Source organism: Balaenoptera musculus, chromosome 2 (assembly GCF_009873245.2).
Source record: "Balaenoptera musculus isolate JJ_BM4_2016_0621 chromosome 2, mBalMus1.pri.v3, whole genome shotgun sequence".
Lineage (NCBI taxonomy): Eukaryota > Metazoa > Chordata > Mammalia > Artiodactyla > Balaenopteridae > Balaenoptera > Balaenoptera musculus.
In genome coordinates this window covers 716,434-729,500 of record NC_045786.1, presented here as the reverse complement: position 1 = coordinate 729,500, position 13,067 = coordinate 716,434, and the positions used below count along the sequence as shown (strand labels likewise).

General features: G+C 39.9%; 1 protein-coding gene across 2 annotated transcripts in view; it reads left to right on the top strand.

The window, feature by feature from the left end:
* The window catches only part of MPP7 (membrane palmitoylated protein 7), a 262,627-nt gene that overhangs the window by 151,615 nt on the left and 97,945 nt on the right, over window positions 1-13,067 (top strand). For both annotated transcript variants that reach the window (XM_036841370.1, XM_036841369.1), the window contains 2 exons: window positions 895-972; window positions 3,291-3,371. In XM_036841370.1, coding sequence (XP_036697265.1) covers window positions 895-972; window positions 3,291-3,371 — 159 coding nt within the window. The remainder of the gene's footprint in view (window positions 1-894; window positions 973-3,290; window positions 3,372-13,067) is intronic.

Here is a 13,067-nt window from a genome sequence, read left to right as displayed (position 1 = left end):
TAGATAACTAATAAGAACCTGCTGTATAAAAATATAAAATTCAAAAAAAAAATTTAAGGGCCCCTGTGTAAGAGCTGAAATAGATTAAACTTAGGTGCCAACAGTTACAAATTTGTCAAAGCTCCCCTCATTTCTTAGCAATCATTCTAGGTTTTTTAAAGGAACTCAGTTAGTCTTCTAATGCATTAAAATGTATTCTTGCTTTTGTGTTCCTTTGGTCATGGTGATGGGAAACGGACAAAATTATCTTGTATTAATAGAATATTACTGGTTTTACAGAATGAAAAACTGAAGCTGAATAGTTACGAGAGCTGTCTCTAGTTATGAGCAATCGCTTTGTTTTGTAGAAATTTGAATGGGTTGTGGGGAGCTGACTATTTGGAAGAAAAAAAAAGAGAGAAGAAGTGAAGGGAGCTGTGTGCTCCGTGAGGTCTTCTGGGAGCGCTGGCCCTCGGTCTGCACGACGCCTGGTTCTTTGCTCTGGGTGGTTATTACACACCAAGCTGTCAGAACATGGCTGCCAGCTTCTTGCTTTGCTTTAATCATAATTTATGTTTTTAGCAGGTATGTAACCTACAACTGCTGCTCGAAGTATTGAAGCAATTATGTTTTAGAAATTAAAGATTTTATAAAGCTAATGTTTGTTTGGGGAACAGAGTTTAGCTTTTGCGTGGATTCTATTTAATGATGATCCCACCCCCCAGTTTGACTTCATGTTACAAACACTGAAGCACAGTAATAGATGAATTAGGCGCGCCTGTTTGTCATCTGTAGGTTTACAGAAACACGTTTAGGATGTTCAGTAGATCAGTTGCTGTTGAGATGATCCAAGTAGTTGAATGTCTCAGGTTGCTTGCTAGCAGGTGAGCTTATGTTCATTTGCTTTCGTTCCAGATTCACGAGAAGCTTCACTACTACGAGAAGCAGAATCCCACGCCCATCCTCCAGGGTGCAGCAGCCTTAGCTGGTGACGTAAGTGTGCCTTTCTGAGCTCAGGGGGACTCGTCCTCCGCGGCCCCTTGGGGGCAGGACTCACCCTAGTGCAGACAGAGGCGTGTGACCCTAGCAGTGAAAACCGAAAGAAGCTGCAAATATCTCCAAAAGTCCTGTCACCACTGAGTTTACGCTGACACTAGACTGATTTTCGTTCACTTTCCTGTCCTAAAGATTTTGCATGGAGATGACCGTGTTGTCCTGCCTTGGTAACTACGAAACAAATTTTAGTCTGTGCCTCTGTGGGGAGAGATGCTATCAGCTGCTAGAGTCCGAGAAAGTCACAGGCAAGAGAAAAGCTTCAGAGAAACAGAGACAAGACGGCTGTATCGCTGGCAGTCCTGAAACTGACAGACGCTAGTGCAGGAATTAGGCGGACGAAATACGTAAAAAGTCAGGGTTGTTTTTAAAATGGATTGTAAAGCATAGTAGTGATTTATGGATATTAGACCTTTCCAAATTACCTTCATAACCGAAAAATAAATTTGAGCAGCAGTTGGCATTGATGGAGTAGTTAATTTCCTGTAGCTATAATTTTATTTTAAATCTGGGTCAGGGAACTAACTTGCTGTTTCTTACTGTTAACTTCTGGACTCAGATGAACTGAGCACAGACCTGGATGAACTACAGGGGACGCTAAGCTGGGCAAGAAATACATGTGGCGTGGAGGCTGGTTTTAGTGACACCCTACAGCCTATCTGTTGTTTTTTAATCTTTTACGTCATTACAATAAAACAAACTATAGTTCCGTTTAGTAAGATATTAGGGCTGTAGGTATAATGAAAAAAATTGACCATCTTCAAAGGTTGATTTTCTTTGATAATACCGTGTATTCTAGTTTAGAAAATAAAGCATGTGTAATGAATCTCCAAGTTGTGTGTTACCTGTTTAGTCCCCATTTTTTCCTTCCATTTCTACAGAGATTACAAATTACAAGGGTGTTGCAATATACATGTTTTGTGAAGAAGCTTACCTCTGTTGCAGAACCAAAACACTTGACACTTGAGAGAGCCTTGAAAACCAGTTTTAAAACATTTATTGTTGAGGGTTTAGGGAAATATTTATTTATAAACCAATGTAATTAAGGCCCAGTCATGTTACAACAATATTGCATTTTTTTTTAATTAGAGATTTTTATGTCAATATAAACTTAGCATTTTGTAATTCATCAGAGCAGTGTATTTAAATGTTTGATTCAAGAGTGCAGAGAGCCTTTTGTGTCATTTTGTAAGTTAAAAATTCTGTAAAAAAATGTTACCTTGAAAAAGGAAAAGCACTTTTTGAAATGTAATCAGTGAATATGTCAATTTTATCTGATTTTATTTTTTGTGTATAATTTATATTACACCCCTCGTTTAGAGAAAAGTCCTTTCCAGAGAGAAGAGCAATTATTTTTAGTTCGTTAGAAACTATAGGGACAAATGGAACTTTCATGCAGTGTCTTGAGAAGGGTTTTTAAATGAAAGTATATGTACATATTTTGCATTGCGTGCTGCATTTTTTTCATAATTCTAATCTTTTTTTCTATTTGAATCTTGCTTTTCTTACGAAAATGATATGATCCTTCTTATAGCCTAAGATTGAGTAGAGATTTTGATAGAGGCCTCTTAATGCAGAACACAAGGCAGGTTCCAAGCTCCACCCCTTTCTTCTTCGGCTTCAGCTGGAACCGGCAGTGGGAATCTATAATCCTGGTGGTAGAGAACAGTCAGCATCTGAGGTAGCAGCATACTTGTCAACCTATTATAAGTCACTTTATGATTAACCTATTTTATATTTAACAGACTGTGTAGGTAAACATAATAAAAGTTTCAGATCATTTGCTCTTTTAGAGGCATTCTAGTTCTTTTTACCCCAGCTCTAAACAGCAAGCTACTGTGGGTTTTTAGAAACCCTGTGGATTTCACCACCTCATTCAGAAGTTCTTTTTTCTGTTTTTTTTTCTTTTTTCTTTTTTACAATGTCAAAGCTTGACCCAGTCCTTTTTACAAGTGGTCCTTTGTCTGCATGCAAAAGACCATTTCGTAGATGAAGTGCTGGGATTTGCCCCCTGTGAAATAAATCAGAAGGTGATCTAGCTGATATGATTTCTTGAGTTGTACTCAGCGGAGAGCGTGGGCTGGGATCAGGGCTACTAAGAGCCTCCAAAGAAGAACAGTGATTGATAGTCTGTTTTCTTTCCTGCTGACTTGTGCTTAATCACTGAAAAAGTAGCAAGAGAGGTTCTCAGTTGTCACACGTGGAGCTCCCCTTGCTCTTACTAACTGATCTTCATGTCACTGGGGTCTTCCATGCAGCTGGCGGAGGAGCTTCAGGACAAGCCATTGAACAGTGAGATACGAGAGCTGTTGAAACTACTGTCAAAACCCAATGTGAAGGTGAGGGCGTGTGACACCTGTAATAAATATATCCGAAAAGGGCCACTTGCTGGGACTTCAGATGAATTTTGTTTCGAGCATCAATTTTCAAGTAAATGTATTTTCAAACAGTGCCCAGTATTTTAATCGCCTAAATCCCATTAAGGAAAAAGAGTTGCGCTTTTGATGATAATGTTGTGACAATCTATAAAATACTTAAATTGGGAAGCTCAGGATTTAAGTTGGCAAATATAATGGGAGCTTCAAGGTCGTTTTTCTTTTAAATGAAGTCAAGAGTACAGGATACAGAACCTATCAGCGATTTTGTTTGGGTTCATTTTGCTTGGGTAGTCAATGGTGTGCCAGTGTATTTGACAACAGTATCTATTTTTCTATGGGACTGTCTCAGCATTCCTCTTCTTCTCCCCATTTCCTGCCCCCTCTTCTGCCAATTTGTGTTTTAATGCATCGTACCATTTTACAGAGCAAAGCATTTTTCCAGTGTAAATACCAGTAAAATATTGGCAGATCCATTTCGAGTCTCTGTTTTTCTTACAAGTTTATCACTTATTTTTCCTCCAGGTGTGATTAGTCAACGATGTGATTTGGAAATTTTCCTGTTAATTCTAAGGTCATTAATGTATTAAATCCTATAACCCATACATTTTGTACTTGATACTACCACACTTGTATGTGAAATACTGTCCAGGACTCAGAATTACCTGTAGATCAGTAATTATGTAATCAAAATGATCAGTTATGTCATGATTTCTGTTAAGCATATATAGACTGTTGAATGAAAATGTCCATCTAGATGCAAAAACTGATGATTTATTTCTACCTTTTTTGAAAAATCTCCTTTGGAACTGTGCTATATATGGTCTTAAACTGATATTCAAAAAAGTATTAAATAAAAGATAGAGAACATGTAAGTAAATATAAAGCACATGAATGTATTTCTGCAAAGGGTAAATGAGCTATGATTAGTAATATGAGAGGAATTGACTGGCGCAGAGGAAATTGATGACACTTTAGTTCTAGAAGAATAAGGATCTGGTTAGTGCAGAAAGGTCGCTTGACTCTGAAGACAGAGTGCACAGAAAGTGAGCAGCTTGGAGGAGATTCGTGAATGCTCTGAAAATTTCTTCACTTTCCTTATACTGCACTTGGGAAGTTGATGTTAATCAGAGCATGGCAAGGGTACCCATGAGGCGCTTGGTAAGCTCCTTTTTGAGAGCGTTATCTTGGTTTGAGTTTTACAGATTACAGAGGAATGTTTCTGACCCCCCAGAAACAAAAAATCTGATTTTGGTATTCCGTTCAAGAGTGTTTGAAATGGAATAGCTAATAATAAAGAGGTTATACTGGATGGAAACTGGTATTTGGCGGGAGAGGGGGGTGTGATCTTAGGTGGTTATGCGATAAGAGAAGGTATGTACATTTTGGTGTCTGCCCCAGGTTCCTGGCCCAAAGCCTATTAAACCCTAGTTAATTTCCTAAGTGATAAAACACTGGGAGCATCTGTTGTACTTGTATTTATTTATCTTTGACCCTGTGCCTGACACAGGTCACCTCCAGCCCTTGTCAATTTTTAAGTGGTAAGAGCTCCGGGAGCATCTTTTGTTCTAATGAGGTGACTCTGAGTGGGCTCCTGGCTGGGGGCTGGTCACCAGCAAGACCACACCAGGATTAGAAGCTTGGAATTTTCAGCCTCACCCCACCCCTGCCGCCATCCTCCAGAGAGGGGAGAGGGGCTGGAAATGGAGTTAAGAATGGATTACGCCCACGTGAGGAAGCCTCCCTAAAATCCCCAAAGTGTGGCGTTCAGAGAGCTTCTAGGCTCGGGGACACATCCATGTACCAGGAGGTTGATGCACCCACCTCCACGGGGACAGACGCTCCTACCCTCCAGACCTTACCCTGTGTATCTCTCCATCTGACTGTTCATCTGTGTCCTTCATCATATCCTTTAATAAACTGGTACCTGTAAGTGTTTCCCTGAATCCCGTGAGCTACTCTAGCAAATTAATTGAACCCAAGCAGGGGGTTGTTGGAACCTCACATCTGCAGCTGGCTGGTCAGAAGTACAGGTGGCAGCCTGGAGTGGTGACTGGTGTCTGAAGTGTGTCTGGGGGCGGGGGGGGGGGTGCAGTCTTAAAGGACTGAGCCCTCAACCTGTGGGAGCTGACGCTCTCTCCGGGAGGATGACCTCAGAATTGGGTTGAACTGTCGGACGCCCAGGTGGTGTCACAGAGAATTGCTTGGTGTTGAGAAAACCCCTCACGCGTTTGGTGGTCAGAATTTTGTTTTGTGTGAGCAGTAAAGGAAGCACACGGGAGAGAAACACAGCAAGGAAGGAAAAACTCCTCCAGAAGGAAGAGAAATGTGGGTTTTCTTCCCTTTACGATGGCATCACGCAGCACCATAGGATGCACCTTTTAATTGAGTACTTAAACTTTGTTATGGCAGAAATACCTCAGATGAACGATTTTGTCTGTTTTCACATTTACGTAGCAGTGTGACTAAGGAATGGTGAGAAGTCAGCATGAAAGGTGTATGTTCAGGAAATAACGTGTAGAAAGTGGGTGACATTGCAGGCACTCGACTGTACAGTTGACAGTGGCAATTTCTAGTTCACCAGTCTTGGGAAGAAAATACTTTTCTTCCCAATTTGACCTAACATTTAACATTGCTTTCCTTGAAATCATTTATGTTAACCACCATCACTTTGAATCTCACTTTTGAAGGTAATTACTTTAAGAAGTGCAGTCCCCAAATAAGTTTTAAGCTATTTCAGAATATGATCAAATACTCCTTTTTGTCTTGGGAATAAATGAAAACATTTGCTTTTTTTTCTTTTTTTTTAAGAGCAGAAGCGAGGCACAGTAGAAAATAACATGTGTACATGAATTGTTCGTTGAACTGACAGTTAAAATATGAAAAATGTAATTCCAAGGGGTTAACTTGAATATTGCCTTTAAATTTTAGTGGATAAGGGAACTAATTATTTACTTTTTGAAGATTGCTCTTCCATTTAAAATATTTAATTCACAATACTGAAAGGAAACCTGAAATGGGCCTCCAAACTAATAATGATTTTTTAAAAACACACATAGGTATACACAACCAAGTGTGTAGCCAACTATGAAATGATAATACATGCTTTCTATAGACAGCTCGTTTTGAAAAGCATTAAAACTTTCTTTGGTAATTGGTACGTGTCACCAGAGTTGGATCTTCATTCATTCATTCCTGCGTGAATTCAGCACCTACTCTGCCAATCCCTATACCTAGAACTTGTGGAAGATGTATGAAGATACATGAAGATTAATGAAGGTGATAGAAATAGTGGGTAAAAAGAGGGAACGCCCAGAAGTAGTGTGGAACACATAGGAGTGGAGCCGGTGCTGAGGCTGGGTGCGGGCGGGTTGAAGGGGACTGCAGAGGAGATGGTCTGTGCCAGGTGACGCCTGAAGGCTGGTGTGAGGTGACCGGAGGGGCAGAGGAGTGAGGGATGAGTCGGGGGGGGAGGTGAGAAATGAAGGTTTCCGGTATGAAGTCCTACAAAGGAAATAACTTGTCACATTTGAGGGCGTAAAGTAGACTTCGTATGGCTGAGCAACAGCTTGTGAAAGAGGGAGGGGCGGGAGCTGGACAGTAGAGCTGTGAGTTGGGGCCGACCTCCCGGTTTACCCAGGGCAGCCTGGTGTTCGCCTGTAGTTCCAGTGTTGTGAATATTAATAGCCTCCCTCTTAATTTCAGTGGTTTCCTTATTTAGATGATAAATTATATGGCCACTCTAATTGCGAGCATATGAAAAGGTTTGAATTCCATCCTGAGAGCAGTAGAAAGTCATTGGAAGGATTTAAATAAGCAAGCGATGCCATCACTCTGTGTGTGGTACGCACAGCAGTTCCCCGGGTGGGAAGGCCAGCTGGGAGCCTGTAGAAATAATTTGGGTGCAGCGTGACTGTGGTCCTAACAAAGGATGTGAGGATGGAGACAAGGAAGTGGGGGATGGGTGGGATTGGATGTAAATTCAGTATGAGGTGTTGGGACAGCTGGTTAATTATTTGGGGAGAAATAAGAAAGACCTCTACTAGAATGAATTCCAAGTAGATTAAAGATGGAAGTGTAAAAATTGAACCATAATCATGGGATAGAGAAAAAGCATTTACAGCCTCAGGGGCAGATGGACACACACACACATGAAAAGTTAAAAAAAACAATCCATACATGAGGTTGGAAGGAATAACTTATCTTTATAACCGATTTATGATATTGTCTTTAATAAGATGTGATAGTTTATTACTCTGACTTTAATTTTTACCTTTTACAAAGTGACTTGATAAAAACTTTTGAAATTAAACAGAAAAGAATTTTGGATAATACATAACTGGGTTTTGAATCTAAATTTTAAAATAGAAGTCCCTATCCTTGTTGCTTTATTAGTGAAGATGAGCATCGTTTCATATGCTTAATGACTTTTTATTTCTTCTGTGAATTGTGTGTTCATGTATCTTTAGGGATAATTACTCTTAATTGGCTGCATTACCTTTCATTCCTTTTTGTGTACAGAAATATTACAGATACATTTTTTCCCATTATAAGTAGGGTAATAGAATGCACTACTTACTGTATTGGAATACACCCAGTCTTTAAAACTTTGAATTGGTCAGTCGCCATATACAAAAAAAATAATCATTATTACTCAATAATGTCTACAAAATCCAGTCTTATTGTCCAAATCTTACAGTCCAGGAAAAATAACAAAGTATAAAAGAAACCACATGGTGAGAAAAAGGTAATGATAGAGTCACAAGAGGCCTGCGTAGATGTAACAGACTCTAAAGCTTGCTGCAGTGGGGGAGGAGCACGGGCCATTTAGGGGGCACTACGGAAGGGACGTTGGTCTCTACGGAGACTTTGTTTCCGGGGAAAGCAAAGAGAGTCATCAATAAATAAAAACCACTCCTAGGCATCGCATTGCCACATTAAAGGCAAATCATCCTCTCTGAGTTGTCATTCAGTGGCTCATTTTTGATAAAAGTGAGGTGACATCATCTCTAGAACATGGTATTATAATTTAGGAAGTCAGGGAAAATTTGGTAGATTTTTAAAAGGCAATAAAATAGAAAGATGTGTTGTAATTTTTCAGCTTTCCAAAACATTCACTTACCAGAAATTACTCACTGCCTGGGCATGCGGAATGGATGAGACTTCATTAAAGCATAATAAATGGCAAAGTTAAGCTTCCTTCTGGAAGAATAAATCAGTGTTACTCATCCTTATGAGTCAGACACTTAATTCTAAGGACCTGACAGATATTTAGAGCATAGAATTGACTCCAGGGGGTCTAAGGCAGGGAGAGCTTGGGAGCCCGATGAGTTACAAAGCCCAGTGTTCAATTTCCTGCAGATTCCTCTAAGCGACAGGTAAACCCATCAGCTGTGATCGGTGGCATATGGAAACACAATTTTCATTTAGGTACTGCCTCCTGAAAGAAGGTCTGTATAGTGAAGAATAAAGTCGCTGCAGTTAAAACAGGAAAATGGAATACAAAGTTACTTTTAGTTGTCCAAAATAAAAATGTTGCTAACCAAAACTATTTATAAAGCAAAGCTGTTAAAAATAATGAACTTGATATCTGTAAATTAAAGTGTTTTTTTTGGAATCCAGATATGCAAGTACAGAGCTAAGTAGGGAAGATAATAGCTGGTGTTTTAACAATGCCTATCAACTATAGTATTCACTTTATTATGAAATATATTCATTAGCATTCCCTGTTATTCTTACTGTGTGCAAGATAGTTACCCTAGATACAGAGATGACGGCCATTTCTGGTGCTCTTTGTTCCTCTTTATAGGTTCGTGTTCCCACCTGCAGTCATTCCTCTGGTCTGAAAGAACTTCTTATAACATTTTTGGTAATGCAAGTCTGCTGGTGATGAATTCCTTCAGCTTTTGTATGTCTTTAAAAAGTCTTCAGTATTCCTTCTTTTTAAAAGGTATTTTTGCTGGGTATAGAATTTTAGGCTGACAGTAGTTTTCTTTGAGTATTTTAAAGATGTTGCTCCATTGTCTTGTGGCTCACATTGTTTCTAAATGGAAGTGTAGAGTCATTTTTATCTTTTTTCTTTTGTATGTAGTGTGGTGTGCTTTTTTTTTGGCTGATTTTAAGACAGTCCCCTTTTGACTGGTTTTAAGCAGTTTGGTGTTATGTCTTTTCTGTTTATTGTGCTTGGATACGTTGAGCTTCTTAAACATATGGGCTTTTTTGTTTCCATCAAATTTGGAATATTTTCTGCCATATTTGTTCAAATTTGTTTTAACACCTCTCCTGTCTTTGGAGATGCCAGTTAGGTGCTTATAATATATCATTGAAGTCCCACAGCTCAATAAATGTCTGTTCATAATTTTTCATTATATTTTCTCTTTGTGTTTCATGTGTTTCAATAGTTTTATTGCTTTGCCTACAAGTGTTAATCTTATTCAGTGTACTGAATGAAATGTATTTTCACCTTTATCTGTAGAAGCTTGGTTTGAATCTTTTTTGTACATTCCAAGTCTCCTGTTCAGCCCTTCTTCTAGTTTTTTGAACATTTGGAATTAGTAGTAACTGTTAATTTCCTTTTCTGTGATCTTTCTGTAATTTCAGGATTTGGTTCTATATAATTCTGTCATCTAATTTTTCAGGGTTTAGTTTTATAGCTTTATATTTTTCATCACTATGCATAGTAGTTTCTGATTTTTTACATGCCTAGTAATTTTTGATTGACTGTCAGTCATTGTGAGTTTTACTTTTTTTGATGCTGGATATTTTTGTATATTTATAGATAATATTCTTGAGTTTAAATCACACAATTAAGTTATTTGGAGGCTTGCTTTTAAGCTTTGTTAGGTGAGATCCTAGCAGCATTTAATCTTGGGCTAATTATTTCCTGCTATTAAGACAGTACCCCTCTGTTAACTCTCCTCAATGCCCTGTGAATTGTGAGGCTTTTCCTTGTAACTGGTGGGAACAGGAGCTATTCCTGCCCTGTGCCAGCCTTGGGAATTGTTTCCTGTAATGCAGGGTTTCTCAACCTTGGAACTATTTACATTTGAGGACTGGATACTTATCTGGCGGTGGGGAGGGGATTGTCCACTATGGTATCAGATGCCTCGGAGCATCTGGCCTCTGTGCACCAGACAGCAGTAGCCTCCCTTGAATTGTTACAAACCGAAAATGTCCCCAGACAGCCATATGGCTCCCGGGGAGTAAAATTGCCCTCAGTTCCGAACTACTGCTCTAATCCTTCCTGGCAGTTGTTCCGTATGCGAGCCTTGGCTAAGGACTCAAGGAGCTCTGCGTCTGTGCAGCTCTCTCCATTCTCATCCCTTCCCTGAGAACGTTAGCCCCTTGATCTCCCTGGGTTCCCAACTCTGTTGTCCTGGGTTCCTTCTCCCCCTGACATAGCGGGAAATTCGCTCTAGACAGGAAGCTGGGGCAGTCTTAGGGTTTGCAGTTGTTTCCTGTCTCTCAGTGACCACTGTCCTTCCTTGTCTCATGTCCAGTGTCTTCAAAAACCATTGCTTCATTATCTTTTTTTTTTTTTCAAGTTTTCTCCAGTGGGTCCCTGTTAACTTCACCTTGGTTCTCATCCTCATTCTTGAACTGTACTTTTGCTGGATACACCATTCTGGGCTGACTGTTATTTTCTTTCGAAGCACTTTCAAGGTGTTTTAACTTTCTTCCAGTTATCTCACTGCTTGATCATTCAGCTCTCAGTTACTTTTTTTTCTTTCCTTCCTGATGATCTGTGTTTTTCTCTCTGATATTTTTAAGAACTACTTTCTGTCTCTGGCAGTCTGTCATTTCACTATGATGTATGTAAGCGTGGGTTAATTTTTATTGTTCCTGCTTCCTAAAGGATACATTGGAGTTCCTGAATCTTCAGACTGTGTCTCTCATCAGTTGTCAAAATTTTGCAGCTATTATATCTTCAGATAATATTTCATCATCTTGATGATGCTGTTCATTGTTTCCCTTTGAAACTTTTGTTGGAGACCAAGAAAAGCACCAACCATAAAGGAAAAAAATATTATTGGGTTCATTAATTTGGATCCTTTTTTGATCAAAGAACACTGATAAGAAAGTGAAAGGGCAAGCTACCAAATGGGAGAATGCATTTGTGGCACCTGTAACCAACAAAGGCTTGGATCCAGTGTGTTATAAAGAACTCTTACAAATCAAGAAGAAAAAGACAGATGGAATAGAAAAATGTGCAAGGATCTTGAACAGGCATTTCACAAAAGAAGGTATCATGATGAATAAAACCCTTGAAGACCGGTTGAAACTCGAAGCGAAAAATGGGACATTGGGTGTATCGGACACCACGGTTGGCAGCAAACAATTGACATTTACATTAAAGAAGTCAGAACAGCAGAAGAAGCAGCAGGAGGCTGAGAAACTGCACCGACAAGAGAGGAAGACCGTCCACCGTTCAGCCGGTCACCTGAAGTCCAGGCCCCGGAGAGGATGGCCATTCCACTGAGTCTGGAACTGATCCCACGCGTGATTCAGAGGAGCTCGCCTCCCCGACTTGATCATCGTTAGAGTGTATTATCCGCGCTGGGGACACGCGCTCCCGAAGTCCACGGAAACCCTCGCCGCGTCTGCAGAGGTCAGCATCTGGCAGCGGGTCCCAGGCCTCTGGTCAGACCGCGGGGCTGGGCCCGCTGGCCGTGCAGTGCCCCCCAGGGCGCTTCTGTGCATTGTCACTCCCCGAGAACATGGTCCCTTTCCCCTGGTTTTAATCAAGTAAACGAGGTGGTGGTTTTGTAATATTGTGAAACGTGCACCGTGACATGAGAGGTTCTCCTGTGCTGAAAACCGGGACTGACGGTCTTCCAGAAACTTTCTTGCACTGCCTGCTGCCATCCATGAATCAAGCACCCAAGATGCCATTCCTGTCTTGCCTGACTTGTGAACATCGGTCGTGTTTATGTTTATACGGATATGCTGGTAGCTGTGTTGCTTGTTTATGTGTTAGTTTGGGATTTTTTAAAGCGTATTTTTATACCAAGAGAATATAAAGTAATGGTAATAACAGTCTAAAACAGGAAGTGGAAGCTACTGGATATTCTTTTAACTTGGCAGAAGATTAAATACAGATTTTTTTTTTTAATTCTGTTTCTTAAATGCAATTAGAGATATACTGGCTGGAGAAAACGTTTATAAAAAGAAATGCTTTCATTTGAACAGCAAAGAAAAAAGAAGATATCATGAGTTATAAGAAAGATGAAATTTCAGCCGCGAGAAGATAACACTGTATACTCAGAATGGCCATATTTAAACTACTACTGTAAACTGTTGGATCCCATGATGCAGCTAGAACTCACATAAGCTGTTGGTGGGAGAGTAGCTGGAACGACCACTTTGTCTCGTCTGCCTGTGTTGAATGACCTAGACTTCCACCCTTAAATATACTTAACCCAAATTTGTGTGTCTATGCATCAGCTGATATGAAATATTTACAGCAGTGCTGTTTATGATAGCCAAGAGCTGAAAACAGCCTAAAGGTCCCTCAAAGGCATAATGGGTAAAGAAACTATGAGATATGTACATGTTGGAGTCCTGTATAACCATGAAAAAGGAACAGCTACCAGTAACAGCATGGATGAACCTCACTAACTTAATGTCAGGGAAAAAAGGAAGATCCTATTATGCGGTATT